This window comes from Salmo salar, chromosome 20, assembly GCF_965601325.2.
Source record: "Salmo salar chromosome 20, fSalSal1, whole genome shotgun sequence".
NCBI classification, from domain to species: Eukaryota; Metazoa; Chordata; class Actinopteri; order Salmoniformes; family Salmonidae; genus Salmo; species Salmo salar.
In genome coordinates, this window is record NC_138310.1 from 71459358 (window position 1) to 71473137 (window position 13780).

Genomic DNA, 13780 nt, shown 5'->3' on the forward strand with positions numbered 1-13780 from the left:
GGTGTAAGATGAACAGCCACCCTGCAGGTAGAGGACCAGCATGGTTGGAGGGGGGGGGGGTGTAAGCTGAACAGCCACCCTGCAGGTAGAGGACCAGCACGGTTGGAGGGGAGGGGGGGTGTAAGATGAACAGCCACCCTGCAGGTAGAGGACCAGCATGGTTGGTGGGGTTGGGGGTGTAAGATGAACAGCCACCCTACAGGTAGAGGACCAGCATGGTTGGAGGGGAGGGGGGGTGTAAGATGAACAGCCACCCTACAGGTAGAGGACCAGCATGGTTGGAGGGGAGGGGGGGTGTAAGGTGAACAGCCACCCTGCAGGTAGAGGACCAGCATGGTTGGAGGGGAGGGGGGGTGTAAGGTGAACAGCCACCCTGCAGGTAGAGGACCAGCATGGTTGGAGGGGAGGGGGGGTGTAAGATGAACAGCCACCCTGCAGGTAGAGGACCAGCATGGTTGGAGGGGAGGGGGGGTGTAAGATGAACAGCCACCCTGCAGGTAGAGGACCAGCATGATTGGTGGGGTTGGGGGTGTAAGATGAACAGCCACCCTGCAGGTAGAGGACCAGCATGGTTGGAGGGGAGGGGGGGGGGTGTAAGATGAACAGCCACCCTGTAGGTAGAGGACCAGCATGGTTGGTGGGGTTGGGGGTGTAAGATGAACGGCCACCCTGCAGGTAGAGGACCAGCATGGTTGGTGGGGTTGGGGGTGTAAGATGAACAGCCACCCTGCAGGTAGAGGACCAGCATGATTGGTGGGGTTGGGGGTGTAAGATGAACAGCCACCCTGCAGGTAGAGGACCAGCATGGTTGGTGGGGTTGGGGGTGTAAGATGAACAGCCACCCTGCAGGTAGAGGACCAGCATGATTGGTGGGGTTGGGGGTGTAAGATGAACAGCCACCCTGCAGGTAGAGGACCAGCATGGTTGGAGGGGAGGGGGGGGTGTAAGATGAACAGCCACCCTGTAGGTAGAGGACCAGCATGGTTGGTGGGGTTGGGGGTGTAAGATGAACAGCCACCCTGCAGGTAGAGGACCAGCATGGTTGGTGGGGTTGGGGGTGTAAGATGAACAGCCACCCTGCAGGTAGAGGACCAGCATGGTTGGAGGGGAGGGGGGGTGTAAGATGAACAGCCACCCTGCAGGTAGAGGACCAGCACGGTTGGAGGGGAGGGGGGTGTAAGGTGAACAGCCACCCTGCAGGTAGAGGACCAGCATGGTTGGAGGGGAGGGGGGGTGTAAGATGAACAGCCATCCTGCAGGTAGAGGACCAGCACGGTTGGAGGGGAGGGGGGGTGTAAGATGAACAGCCACCCTGCAGGTAGAGGATCAGCATGGTTGGTGGGGAGGGGGGGTGTAAGGTGAACAGCCACCCTGCAGGTAGTGGACCAGCATGGTTGGTGGGGAGGGGGGTGTAAGGTGAACAGCCAGCCTGCAGGTAGAGGACCAGCATGGTTGGAGGGGAGGGGGGGTGTAAGATGAACAGCCACCCTGCAGGTAGAGGACCAGCATGGTTGGTGGGGGTGGGGGTGTAAGATGAACAGCCACCCTGCAGGTAGAGGACCAGCATGGTTGGTGGGGTTGGGGGTGTAAGATGAACAGCCACCCTGCAGGTAGAGGACCAGCATGGTTGGTGGGGTTGGGGGTGTAAGATGAACAGCCACCCTGCAGGTAGAGGACCAGCATGGTTGGAGGGGAGGGGGGGTGTAAGGTGAACAGCCACCCTGCAGGTAGAGGACCAGCATGGTTGGAGGGGAGGGGGGGTGTAAGATGAACAGCCACCCTGCAGGTAGAGGACCAGCATGGTTGGAGGGGAGGGGGGGTGTAAGATGAACAGCCACCCTGCAGGTAGAGGACCAGCATGATTGGTGGGGTTGGGGGTGTAAGATGAACAGCCACCCTGCAGGTAGAGGACCAGCATGGTTGGTGGGGTTGGGGGTGTAAGATGAACAGCCACCCTGCAGGTAGAGGATCAGCATGGTTGGTGGGGTTGGGGGTGTAAGATTTGTATTTGTATTTATTATGGATCTCCATTAGCTGCTGTCAATGTAGTAGCTACTCTTCCTGGGTTCCAGCAAAATTAAGGCAGTTATAAAAATAAACATTACAATACATTCACACTGTGTGCCCTCTGGCCGCTACTCCAGCCCTACCACATATCTACAATACAAAATCCATGTGTACGTGTGTATAGTGCGAATGTTATTGTGTTTGTGTATGTGTCAGGTGGGTGTAGCTGGTGCATGAAGTCAGGCGCAGGAGAGCAGAATGAGTGAGCAACATACTTTACTCAAAACAAAGGCACAAGGTAAACAAATACACTTGACCAAAAACCAACGGTAATATTTACGCACGGGTGAACACAGCACCCATGGAAAAACCAGCCATCATGAACCGAACTGAACATAGAAACAATGACGCACAACAAACATGAGGGAAACAGAGGGTTAAATACATGAACATGGAATTGGAAATGAAAACCAGGTGTGTAGAAAATAAAGACAAAACCAATGGAAAATGAAAGATGGATCAGCGATGGCTAGAAGACCGGTGACGTCGACCGCCAAATGCCGCCCGTACAAGGAGAGGGACCGACCTCAGCGGAAGTCGTGACAGTATGCATGTGTCTGTGCCGATGTTTGTGTTGCTTCACAGTCCTCGCTGTTTCATAAGGTGTTTTTTAAATCTAATTTTACTGCTTGCATCAGTTACTTGATGTGGAATAGAGTTCCATGTAGTCATGGCTTTATGTAGTAATGTGCGCCTCCCAAAGTCTATTCTGGACTTGGGGACTGTGAAGAGACCTCTTGTGGCATTTCTTGTGGGTTATGCATGGGTGTCCGAGCTGTGCGCCAATAGTTCAAACAGACAGCTCAGTTTATTCAACATGTCAATACCTCTCACAAATACAAGTAGTGATGAAGTCAATCTCTCCTCCACTTTGAGCTAGGAGAGATTGACATGCATATTCTTAATGTTAGCTCTATGTTTATATCCAAGGGCCAGCCGTGTTTCCCTGTTCTGAGCTAATTGCAATTTACCTAAGTCCCTTTTTGTGGGTACCTGACCACACGACTGAACAGTAGTCCAGGTGTGACAAAACTAGGTTTGTAGGACCTGCCTTGCTGTTAAGGTAGAGTAGCGCTTTATTATGGACAGACTTCTCCCCATCTTAGCTTCTGTTGTATCAATATGCTTTGACCATGACAGTTTACAATCCAGGGTTACTACAAGCAGTTTAGTCACCTCAACTTGCTCAATGTCCACATTATTCATTACAAGATTTAGTTGAGGTTTAGGGTTTTTTGAATGATTTGTCCCAAATACAATGCTTTTAGTTTTAGAAATACCTTGGAATAACTTATTCCCTGCCACCCACTCTGAAACTAACTGCAGCTCTTTGTTAAGTGTTGCAGTCATTTCAGTCTCTGTAGTAGCTGATGTGTATAGTGTTGAGTCATCCGCATACATAGACACAGTGGCATGTCTTTAGTAAAGATTGAAAAAAGTAAGGGGCCTAGACAGCTGCCCTGGGGTATTCCTGATTCTACCTGGATTGTGTTGGAAGTAACTCTTTATCCACAAAAGCGGTGTAAAGCCATAACACGTGTTTTTCCAGCAGAAGACTATGATTGATAATATCAAAAGCCGAATGGAAGTCTAACAAAACAGCCCCTACAATCTTTTTATTAACAATTTCTGTCAGCCAATCATCAGTCATTTGTGTAAGTGCTGTGCTTGTCGAATGTCCTTCCCTATAAGCATGCTGGAAGTCTGTTGTCAATTTGTTTACTGTAAAATAGCATTGTGTCTGGTCAAACACCATTTTTTCCAAAAGTTCACTAAGGGTTGGTAACAGGCCGATTGGTCGGCTATTTGAGCCAGTAAAGGGGGCTTTGCTATTCTTAGGTCGCGGAATTACTTTAGCTTTTTTCCAGGCCTGAGGGCACACACTTTCTAGTAGGCTTAAATTTAAAATATGGCAAATAAGAGTGGCAATATCGTCTGCTATTATCCTCAGTCATTTTCAATCCAAGTTGTCAGACCCCAGTGGCTTGTCATTGTTGATAGACAACAATCATTATTCACCTATTCCACACTCAATTTACAGAATTCAAAATTACAATAATTGTCTTTCATAATTTGGTCAGAAATACTGGATATACTAGTGAGCGGCAGGTAGCCTATTGGTTAGAACATTGGACTAGTAACCGAATGGTTGCAAGATCGAATCCCTGAGGTAAAAATCTATAGTTCTGCCCCTGAACAAGGTAGTTAACCCACTGTTCCTAGGTCGTCATTGAAAATAAGAATTTGTTCTTAACTTTTTCAGGCTAGGGGGCAGTATTCGGAAGTTTAGATGAATGAAGTGCCCAAAGTAAACTGCCTGTTACTCAGGCCCAGAAGCTAGGATATGCATATAATTGGTAGTATTGGATAGCAAACCCTCTAAAGTTTCCAAAACTGTTAGAATAATGTCTGTGAGTATAACAGAACTGATATGACATGTGGAAACCTGAGGACAATCCATCCAGAAAAAATAATTCAGCTCACCCTTGATTACTATGGTTGTCAATAGGAATATAAAAGGAAGACCTCCCAGATTGCAGTTCCTAGGGCTTCCACTAGATGTCAACAGTCTTTAGAAAGAGTTTCAGGCTTGTCTTTTGAAAAATAAGCTAGAATTTGTAGTTTTAGTAAGTGGCTTCCATTTTGGCTGTAGTGTTTGTTGCGCGTTCCGGTGAGTGCACGTACTTCGTTATTTATCTCCGGTAATGGTCTCTGGTATTCTCCGTCTTCAATTTTATAGTTTATTTACATATTAGGGTACCTGAGGATTAATTAGGAATGTTGTTTGATATGTTTGGAAGAAGTTTATTGGTAACTTACAGGATTCATTTGTATGCATTTTGAACGAGGGAACTGAGTCTGATGCCAGGGGGCCAATGATCGACTTTTTTGGGATATAAAGAAGGACTTTCTCGAACAAAAATACCATTTGTTATGTAGCTGGGACCCTTGTGATTGCAACAAGATGAAGATCTTCAAAGATAAGTGATTTATATATAATAATAAATAAAAAATACTTGGATGTGTAGTGTCAGCGTGTGTTGCTGGCATGTCATGCCTAAGTTTTCTAATCTTGCCAATGAAATGCAGTTGGCAATATCAGTCAGTTTTGTGATGAAAAGATTAACCCCAAATGTATATTTCCTACCACTGCATTTCTGCGAGTGTCATACTTTTTTTCAGACCACCATCAAGCCCCCCTGCCTCCCCCCTCACCCCCACGATGGCACGATGTGTCCTGGGACCACACTGGTGACAGGAAGTAGGATCCCTTCTGGCTTGAGATGGCTCAAAAGTCAATGAAACAAACAACATCAACAACACTAAGACACCATCTTGCTGTCCAAGAGGACCACTCATCACTAATGTGTCTGACTCCTGTAACCATGTGTGGAAACCAATCTCATTCTGTTCACAGAGACATATTCCCATCCAGCCATGATTACCGAAAATATAATTGATTTGTAGGACTTATGAAAACCTAGCTCAGGAGACAAATGTGCTGTCCTTCACCAGAGTACACACACTGCTCATCCATGTCCCTACCTGTTTGTGTGGTCCTCTGAGGATGTGGGCCCTGGCCCCCTCACACGCTGTCCTCATGGCCTCCAGAGAGGGAGTCCCCAGCAGGTCCGTGATCAGATCCAGCTATAACACAGAACACACACAGAAGAACATCATGCAGCATATGTTACTGTACTTCAGACACGCATGCACGAACAAACACACAAACCAACACACGCGCACACACACACTCACACACACACTATGGCACATATGCAGTAAAGGCGAGGGAGTTGAGAGAGGCAGGCCAAGTTAAGGACTCCAGGGAGCTATACTGTGTATTGAGTTATTGCTCCAGAATGCAATTTTGCAGTCCATTGTGAACATGCAGTGTCTGTGAACAAGTCATTTTAGACATGAGCTATTTGTGTCGATATCAGAAGTGAAAGGGAGTAGTGTGTACTGAGACATAAGACTGCATTCCTCCCTCCTCAGCTAACTCAACATGTCATCTCTGAAAGGGAGGTAAACGAGGCAGGACCAGAGCACAAGGTCTGGAGAGACATGGACATTAAGGGGTCAAGGAAGCTCTGTCCTGTTTTCAAATACAGACTTTATCTCTGAAAGCTCAAACCAAGCTGAAAAAACACACCTCAGTGAAGTCTACTGACTAACAAACACAACCAAGGATAGCCAATAACTTTTTTTCTTATAAAGTAAGCCCAGAAATGCTCTGCACTGAATACTAGATCAGCAAGTATCCCATGTCAGATCAACATGTCCCCAGTGTTTACAGTATTGGTTACCTGCTGGATGGGACTTTGTGCCTGGAACAGGATGCGTCGGCCCAGTAGCTCGGCAAAGATGCATCCCACAGACCAGATGTCGATGGCGTTGGAGTAATGGTGGCTGCCCATGAGGATTTCTGGCGCACGGTAATACTGGGTCACCACCTCCTGAGTCATGTGACGAGACTCGTCCAGCTCCTCCAACCGCGCCAGCCCAAAGTCACAGATCTGAAGAGGGATGAAGGGGGAGAACATGTTCACATTAATACAGCCATCAATACCAATACACAAATAGACTAGTCCTACCAACCCAACCCAAGGTTTAGATGCATGCAGCTTCTTACAAGATACACCATTTATTATTTGGTAGCTTACTGTGTCTGGTCAGTGTCAATTGTTAAATAACTGAATGAGAACATTGTCTGATTCTTCTAAAGACACAAAAGAATGGAATATTTGGATCGTTCATAAATGGACTAACGAGCTGCTCTGAAATTCTTTGTTGACTCATATCTCACTTCCTCCAAGCTCTTATAAATATATATATATATATAAATAAAAACTGAATGTGTATTTGACCCCCTCTGCTATGAAGCCCCTAAATAAGATCTGGTGCAACAAATTACCTTCAGAAGTCACATAATTAGTTAAATAAAGTCCCCCTGTGTGCAATCTAAGTGTCACATGATCTCATTATTTATACACCTGTTCTGAAAGGCCCCAGAGTCTGCAACACCACTAAGCAAGGGGCACCACCAAGCAAGCGGCACCATGAAGACCAAAGAGCTCTCCAAACAGGTCAGGGACAAAGTTGTGGAGAAGTACAGATCAGGGTTGGGTTATAAATATATATCAGAGACTTTGAACATCCCACGGAGCACCATTAAATCCATTATTAAAAATGTGTAAGAATATGACACCACAACAAACCTGCCAAGAGAGGGCCGCCCACCAAAACTCAAGGACCAGGTGAGGAGGGCATTAATCAGAGAGGCAACAAAGAGACCAAAGATAACCCTGAAGGAGCTGCAAAGCTCCACAGCGGAGATTGGAGTATCTGTCCATAGGACCACTTTAAAATGTACACTCCATAGAGCTGGGCTTTACGGAAGAGTGGCCTGAAAAAAGCCATTGCTTAAAGAAAAAAATAAGTGTGTTCGCCAAAAGGCATGTGGGAGATTCTCCAAACATATGGATGAAGGGGTACTCTGGTCAGATAAGACTAAAATGTAAATTTTTGGCCATCAAGGAAAACGCTATGTCTGGCGCAAACCCAACACCTTTTATCACCCCGAGAGCACCATTTCATCGGCAGGGACTGGGAAACTGGTCAGAATTGAAGAAATGACGGATGGTGCTAAATACAGGGAAATTCTTGAGGGAAACCTGTTTCAGTCTTCCAGAGATTTGAGACTGGGACGGAGGTTCACCTTCCAGCAGGACAATGACCCTAAGCATACTGCTAAAGCAACACTTGAGTGGTTTAAGGGGAAACATTTAAATGTCTTGGAATGGCCTAGTCAAAGCCTAGACCTCAATCCAAAAGAGAATCTGTGGAATGACTTAACCTGTTAGGGCTAGGGGGCAGTATTGACACGGCTGGATAAAAAAACATACCCGATTTAATCTGGTTACCACTCCTACCCAGTAACTAGAATATGCATATACTTATTACATTTGGATAGAAAACACCCTAAATTTTCTAAAACTGTTTGAATGGTGTCTGTGAGTATAACAGAACTCATTTGGCAGGCAAAACCCTGAGACATTTTCTGACAGGAAGTGGATACCTGATGTGTTGTATTACCTTTAAACCTATCCCATTGAAAAACACAGGGGCTGAGGAATATTTTGGCACTTCCTATTGCTTCCACTAGATGTCACCAGCCTTTACAAAGTGTCTTGAGTCTTCTGGAGGGAGATCTGACCGAACAAGAGCCATGGAACGATGATGGCCCATTAGACACCTGGCGCGCGAGTTCATGTTGGGTACCCTCGTTCCAATACGTTATAAAAGAGTATGCATTCGTCCACCTTGAATATTATTCATGTTCTGGTTAAAAAAGGCCCTAATGATTTATGCTATACAACGTTTGACATGTTTGAACGAACGGAAATATATTTTTTCCCCTCGTTCATGACGAGAAGTCCGGCTGGCTTAGATCATGTGCTAACAAGACGGAGATTTTTGGACATAAATGATGAGCTTTTTTGAACAAAACTACATTCGTTATGGACCTGTGATACCTGGAAGTGACATCTGATGAAGAGAATCAAAGGTAATGGATTATTTACATAGTATTTTCGATTTTAGATCTCCCCAACATGACGTCTAGTCTGTATCGCAACGCGTATTTTTCTGGGCGCAGTGCTCAGATTATTGCAAAGTGTGATTTCCCAGTAAGGTTATTTTTAAATCTGGCAAGTTGATTGCGTTCAAGAGATGTAAATCTATAATTCTTTACCAATGTTTTCTAATTTTAATTATTTAATTTGTGACGCTGACTTGACTGCCGGTTATTGGAGGGAAACGATTTCCTCAACATCAATGCCATAGTAAAACGCTGTTTTTGGATATAAATATGAACTTGATAGAACTAAAAATGCATGCATTGTCTAACATAATGTCCTAGGAGTGTCATCTGATGGAGATTGTAAAAGGTTAGTGCATCATTTTAGCTGGTTCTATGGTTTTGGTGACCCTGTCTTTGAATTGACAAAACATTACACACAACTCTTGTAAATGTACTGTCCTAACATACTCTAAATTTATGCTTTCGCCGTAAAACCTTTTTGAAATCGTAAAACGTGGTTAGATTAAGGAGATGTTTATCTTTCAAAGGGTGTAAAATAGTTGTATGTTTGAAAAATTAGAATTTTGACATTTATTCGGATTCAAATTTGCCGCTCTTGAAATGCACCTGCTGTTGATGGAGTGCACCACGGGTGGCACGCTAGCGTCCCACCTAGCCCATAGAGGTTAAGGATTGCTGTACACCAGCAGAACCCATCCAACTTGATGGAGCTGGAGCAGTTTTGCCTTGAAGAATGGGCAAAACTCCCAGTGGCTAGATGTGCCAAGAGACTTGCAGCTGTAATTGCTGCAAAAGGTGGCTCTACAAAGTATTGACTTTGGGGGTGTGGGTGAATAGTTATGCACGCTCAAGTTTTCTGTTTTTTTGTGTTATTTCTTGTTTGTTTAAAAAAATAGATATATTTTGCATCTTCAAAGTCATAGGCATATTGCGTAAATCAAATGATACAAACCCCCCAAAATCTATTATAATTCTAGGTAGTAAGGCAACAAAATAGGAAAAATGTCAAGGGGGTGAATACTTTCGCAAGCCACTGTATATCAGAAAAGCGTCACTAATTACATTTTCCAATGAAAACACTCAATGAAGTTAATCATCAACCTCTTCTACGATGTCACTACAGGGACACACTTCCACCTCGGTCTCTTATGACAGCTACGTGCTAAATAACAGCTGTTTTTTTCCCATTTCTTGTTTTTGCTATTTTAGCTAAATATAAATTCTGGACAGAATGACAGGAAGTGAAAGATTGGGGGAGCCACATTAGTGTCGCACCGCTACGGGCCTTGTCACATTACTCCAGACGATTACTGCTTGTACACAACTGAATGAAACTGCTTGAGTAGCTGATGCTGCTGAGGGAGGAGATTTTTGGAAGGGGATGTTCATCATCATCATTATGTTCATCATCAGAAATGAAGCGAGGAGTGCCTCGCTCTAAAATAATGGCATACACAGTGATATCATGGGCAGATAGCACACAATGACAGGCAGGCAGGGAGCATCACAGAGGCTGGTAGGGATGGGTTCCACTGAAAATAGCACAGAATGTGTGGGGAGGGTTTCCCGTTTGGGAAATGAGAATTAGGAGCTAAATAAGTAAATGTCTGCTAGAGACAATCTGTTCTCCAGAGTCAGCCAGAGAACACACTGAATCACTCTGTTCTCTCCCCTCTCCCTTTCTCTCTCTCTTCCCTTTCCCCCACCCGTGGACTAACACCCCTCCAGTGTCTGTGGGGGGAGGAGGGGGAGCTAAGGGTAGCATAAACCCAGGCAGGGCCTCCTTTACCAAGCCCCAGGATGAAGATTTATGTCAGGAGCCCAGCATCATGTACTGTAGAAATCCCACTGGGGCATCAGACCCCCGGTAACACAGGCTACAGAGACTCACCACGCCAGACTGCTACTGAGGGCAGGAGTCAGGAGTGTGAGTGTGTATTTCAGATACTGTACTTCCACAGAGCATAATCCAACCCCAACTTGACCTCGTAAATATAACACTGTCCATCTCAGTTGAGTAATACATGTCATCATCACAGGAGGATGGAGATGTTAGATAGTAGAGGACAGTAGACCAACCTTAAGCACACAGTTGCTGTTGACCAGGAGGTTGCCAGGTTTGATGTCTCGATGTAGGATGCCAGCTGAGTGCAGGTACTTCAGTCCTGCAGAAAAAAACACATGCCAGGAAGGATTCAGTTGAACGGTTTTCAAACAGTTTCTCATGCGAAGGTTGCACCCCGATTTATATCAATGACGATTGAAACTGATATTTGTGAGAAAATCCTGTTTTAATGTTTGTAATGTGATCTGGGAGTGTGTGAGCGTGTTGGGGGGGGGTCTTACCTCGGAGGATCTGATAGAGAAACACTTTGACGTGGTCTGAGCTGAGGGGCTGAGGTGACACGATGATCTTATGGAGGTCACTCTGCATCAGTTCTGTCACCACATAGCTGGACGAGGAGTGGTCAAGGAAAACAACACCACAAAGACTACACAAATATTCTGCAGAGAAGAGCTAGTTAGTGGAGAGAGGGGGGGTGGGAGGGTAAATGGAAGTAAGTGGGAATGGGCAGAGGAAAGACTAATCTACAGTGTATGTTCTGTTACATTCTAACATACATAAAATGCTGCCACCTTAAATGGATGTTACTGACAGAGGTTCTTCCAATTCCTCTGCAAGGAGCAGCAGTACGGACTCGAGCCGTTGTCACAAAGGGCTCCTGCTGTGAGTTTTAATAGACCTCCACGGTGCCTCTATTTATTTCCTTCTTTCTTTCTTGCTCTCTTTCTGCCTCTCTCACACTCTCCTGGGGATGACACTCAGGCAGACTCATTTTGCTCTCCCTCCTCCGTCATCCAGGCAGTGCAGATACATAATACATGTGGCACACCTGAACCACAGGGCATAGAAACACCTCTCTGGTAGAAACAACCTAATCCTGCCATCTAGCACTGTCAGCAGGCAGGCCAACTCCCAGAGCACACAGGCATCCCAGCCCAGCCCACTTGTGTGTGTGAGAGAGAGAGAGATACATTGACAGAGAGAGCGAGAGAGATTTCTGCAAAAATATCCTCAGTGTACAACGTAAAACACCAAATATTGCATGCAGAGCAGAATTAGGCCGAAACCTGCTAATTATCAACATCCAGAAAAGAGCTGTTAAATTCTACAACCACCTAAAAGGAAGCGATTCCCAAACCTTCCATAACAAAGCCATCACCTACAGAGAGATTAACCTGGAGAAGAGTCCCTTAAGCAAGCTGTTCCTGGGGCTCTGTTCACAAACACAAACAGACCCCACAGAGCCCCAGGACAGCATCACAATTAGACCCAACCAAATCATGAGAAAACAAAAAGATAATTACTTGACACATTGGAAAGAATTAACAAAAAAACGGAGCAAACTAGAATGCTATTTGGCTCTAAACAGAATACACAGTGGCAGAATACCTGACCACTGTGACTGACCCAAACTTAAGGAAAGCTTTGACTATGTACAGACTCAGTGAGCATAGCCTTGCTTTGAGAAAGGCCACCGTAGGCAGACCTGGCTCTCAAGAGAAGACAGGCTGTGTGCACACTGCCCACAAAATGAGTTGGAAACTCAGCTGCACTTCCAAACCTCCTGACAAATGTATGACCATATTAAAGACACATATTTCCCTCAGATTACACAGATCCACAAAGCGTTTGAAAACAAACCTGATTTTGATAAACTCCCATATCTATTGGGTGAAATACCACAGTGTGCCATCACAGCGGCAAGATTTGTGACCTGTTGCCACAAGAAAAGGAAAACCAGTGAAGAACAAACACTATTGTATATAAAACCCATATTAATGTTTATTTATTTTCCCTTTTGTACTTTAACCATTTGCACATCAATACAACACTGTATATAGACATAATGACATTCGGAAGGTCTTTAATCTTATGGAACTTCTGTGAGTGTAATGTTTACTGTAATGTTTACTGAGAAAAACAGAGCAATAGAGAAAGAGAGAGCTAGACAGAGAGTAAAACAGAGAGAGAGAAAGAGAGAGAAAGAGAGAGAGCGATAGAGATAGAGAGATAGACAAAGAGACAGAGAGAGAGAGAGCTAGACCGAGAGAGACAGAGAGAGAGAGACAGAGAGAGAGAGAGAGAGAGAGAGAGAGAGAGCTAGACCGAGAGAGACAGAGACAGAGAGAGAGAGAGAGAGCTAGACAGAGACAGAGAGAGACAGAGCGATAGAGAGAGGGAGATAGACAAAGAGACAGAGTGACAGAGAGAGAGAGAGACAGAGCTAGACAGAGACAGAGACAGAGAGAGAGCAAGACAGAGAGAGAGACAGAGCGATAGAGAGAGAAAAAGAGAGCTAGACAGAGAGAGATAGAGAGACAAACAGAGCGAGAGACAGAGAGGGAGCAATAGAGAGAGAGAGAGGAAAATAGTTATTGGAGCTGAGCGTGCAACATTGCCTCATCAACCCTCCGCAGCTCAGCCAGGGACCTCTGACAAAAGTGCACGCAAAAACGCACTCACGCACGCAAGCACGCACGCACACCTACACACACACACAAACACCACCACCAATAAAGATGGAATGAAGCAACTTGAGGCCTGAACCCAGAAAAGGAAAAGAAAAGGCAGTGCACACCACACCAGTAGAGGAAGGTTGAGGCCACACCACACCAGTGGAGGAAGGTTGAGGCCACACCACACCAGTGGAGGAAGGTTGAGGCCACACCACACCACACCAGTGGAGGAAGGTTGAAGCCACACCACACCACACCACACCAGTAGAGGAAGGTTGAGGCCACACCACACCACACCAGTAGAGGAAGGTTGAGGCCACACCACACCACACCAGTAGAGGAAGGTTGAGGCCACACCACACCACACCAGTGGAGGAAGGTTGAGGCCACACCACACCACACCAGTGGAGGAAGGTTGAGGCGACACCACACCACCCCAGTAGAGGAAGGTTGAGGCCACACCACACCACACCACACCAGTAGAGGAAGGTTGAGGCCACACCACACCAGTGGAGGAAGGTTGAGGCCACACCACACCAGTAGAGGAAGGTTGAGGCCACACCACACCAGTAGAGGAAGGTTGAG

General features: G+C 45.8%; 1 protein-coding gene across 1 annotated transcript in view; it reads right to left on the bottom strand.

Annotated features, from left to right (window-relative positions):
• LOC106581270 (serine/threonine-protein kinase NLK) overlaps nt 1-13780 on the bottom strand; it is a 236084-nt gene that overhangs the window by 28634 nt on the left and 193670 nt on the right. Inside the window, exons 4-7 of the mRNA XM_014163226.3 lie at nt 11021-11127; nt 10754-10839; nt 6378-6587; nt 5614-5715 (exon numbers count right to left, since the gene is read on the bottom strand). Of these exons, the coding sequence (XP_014018701.1) occupies nt 5614-5715; nt 6378-6587; nt 10754-10839; nt 11021-11127 (505 nt within the window). The remainder of the gene's footprint in view (nt 1-5613; nt 5716-6377; nt 6588-10753; nt 10840-11020; nt 11128-13780) is intronic.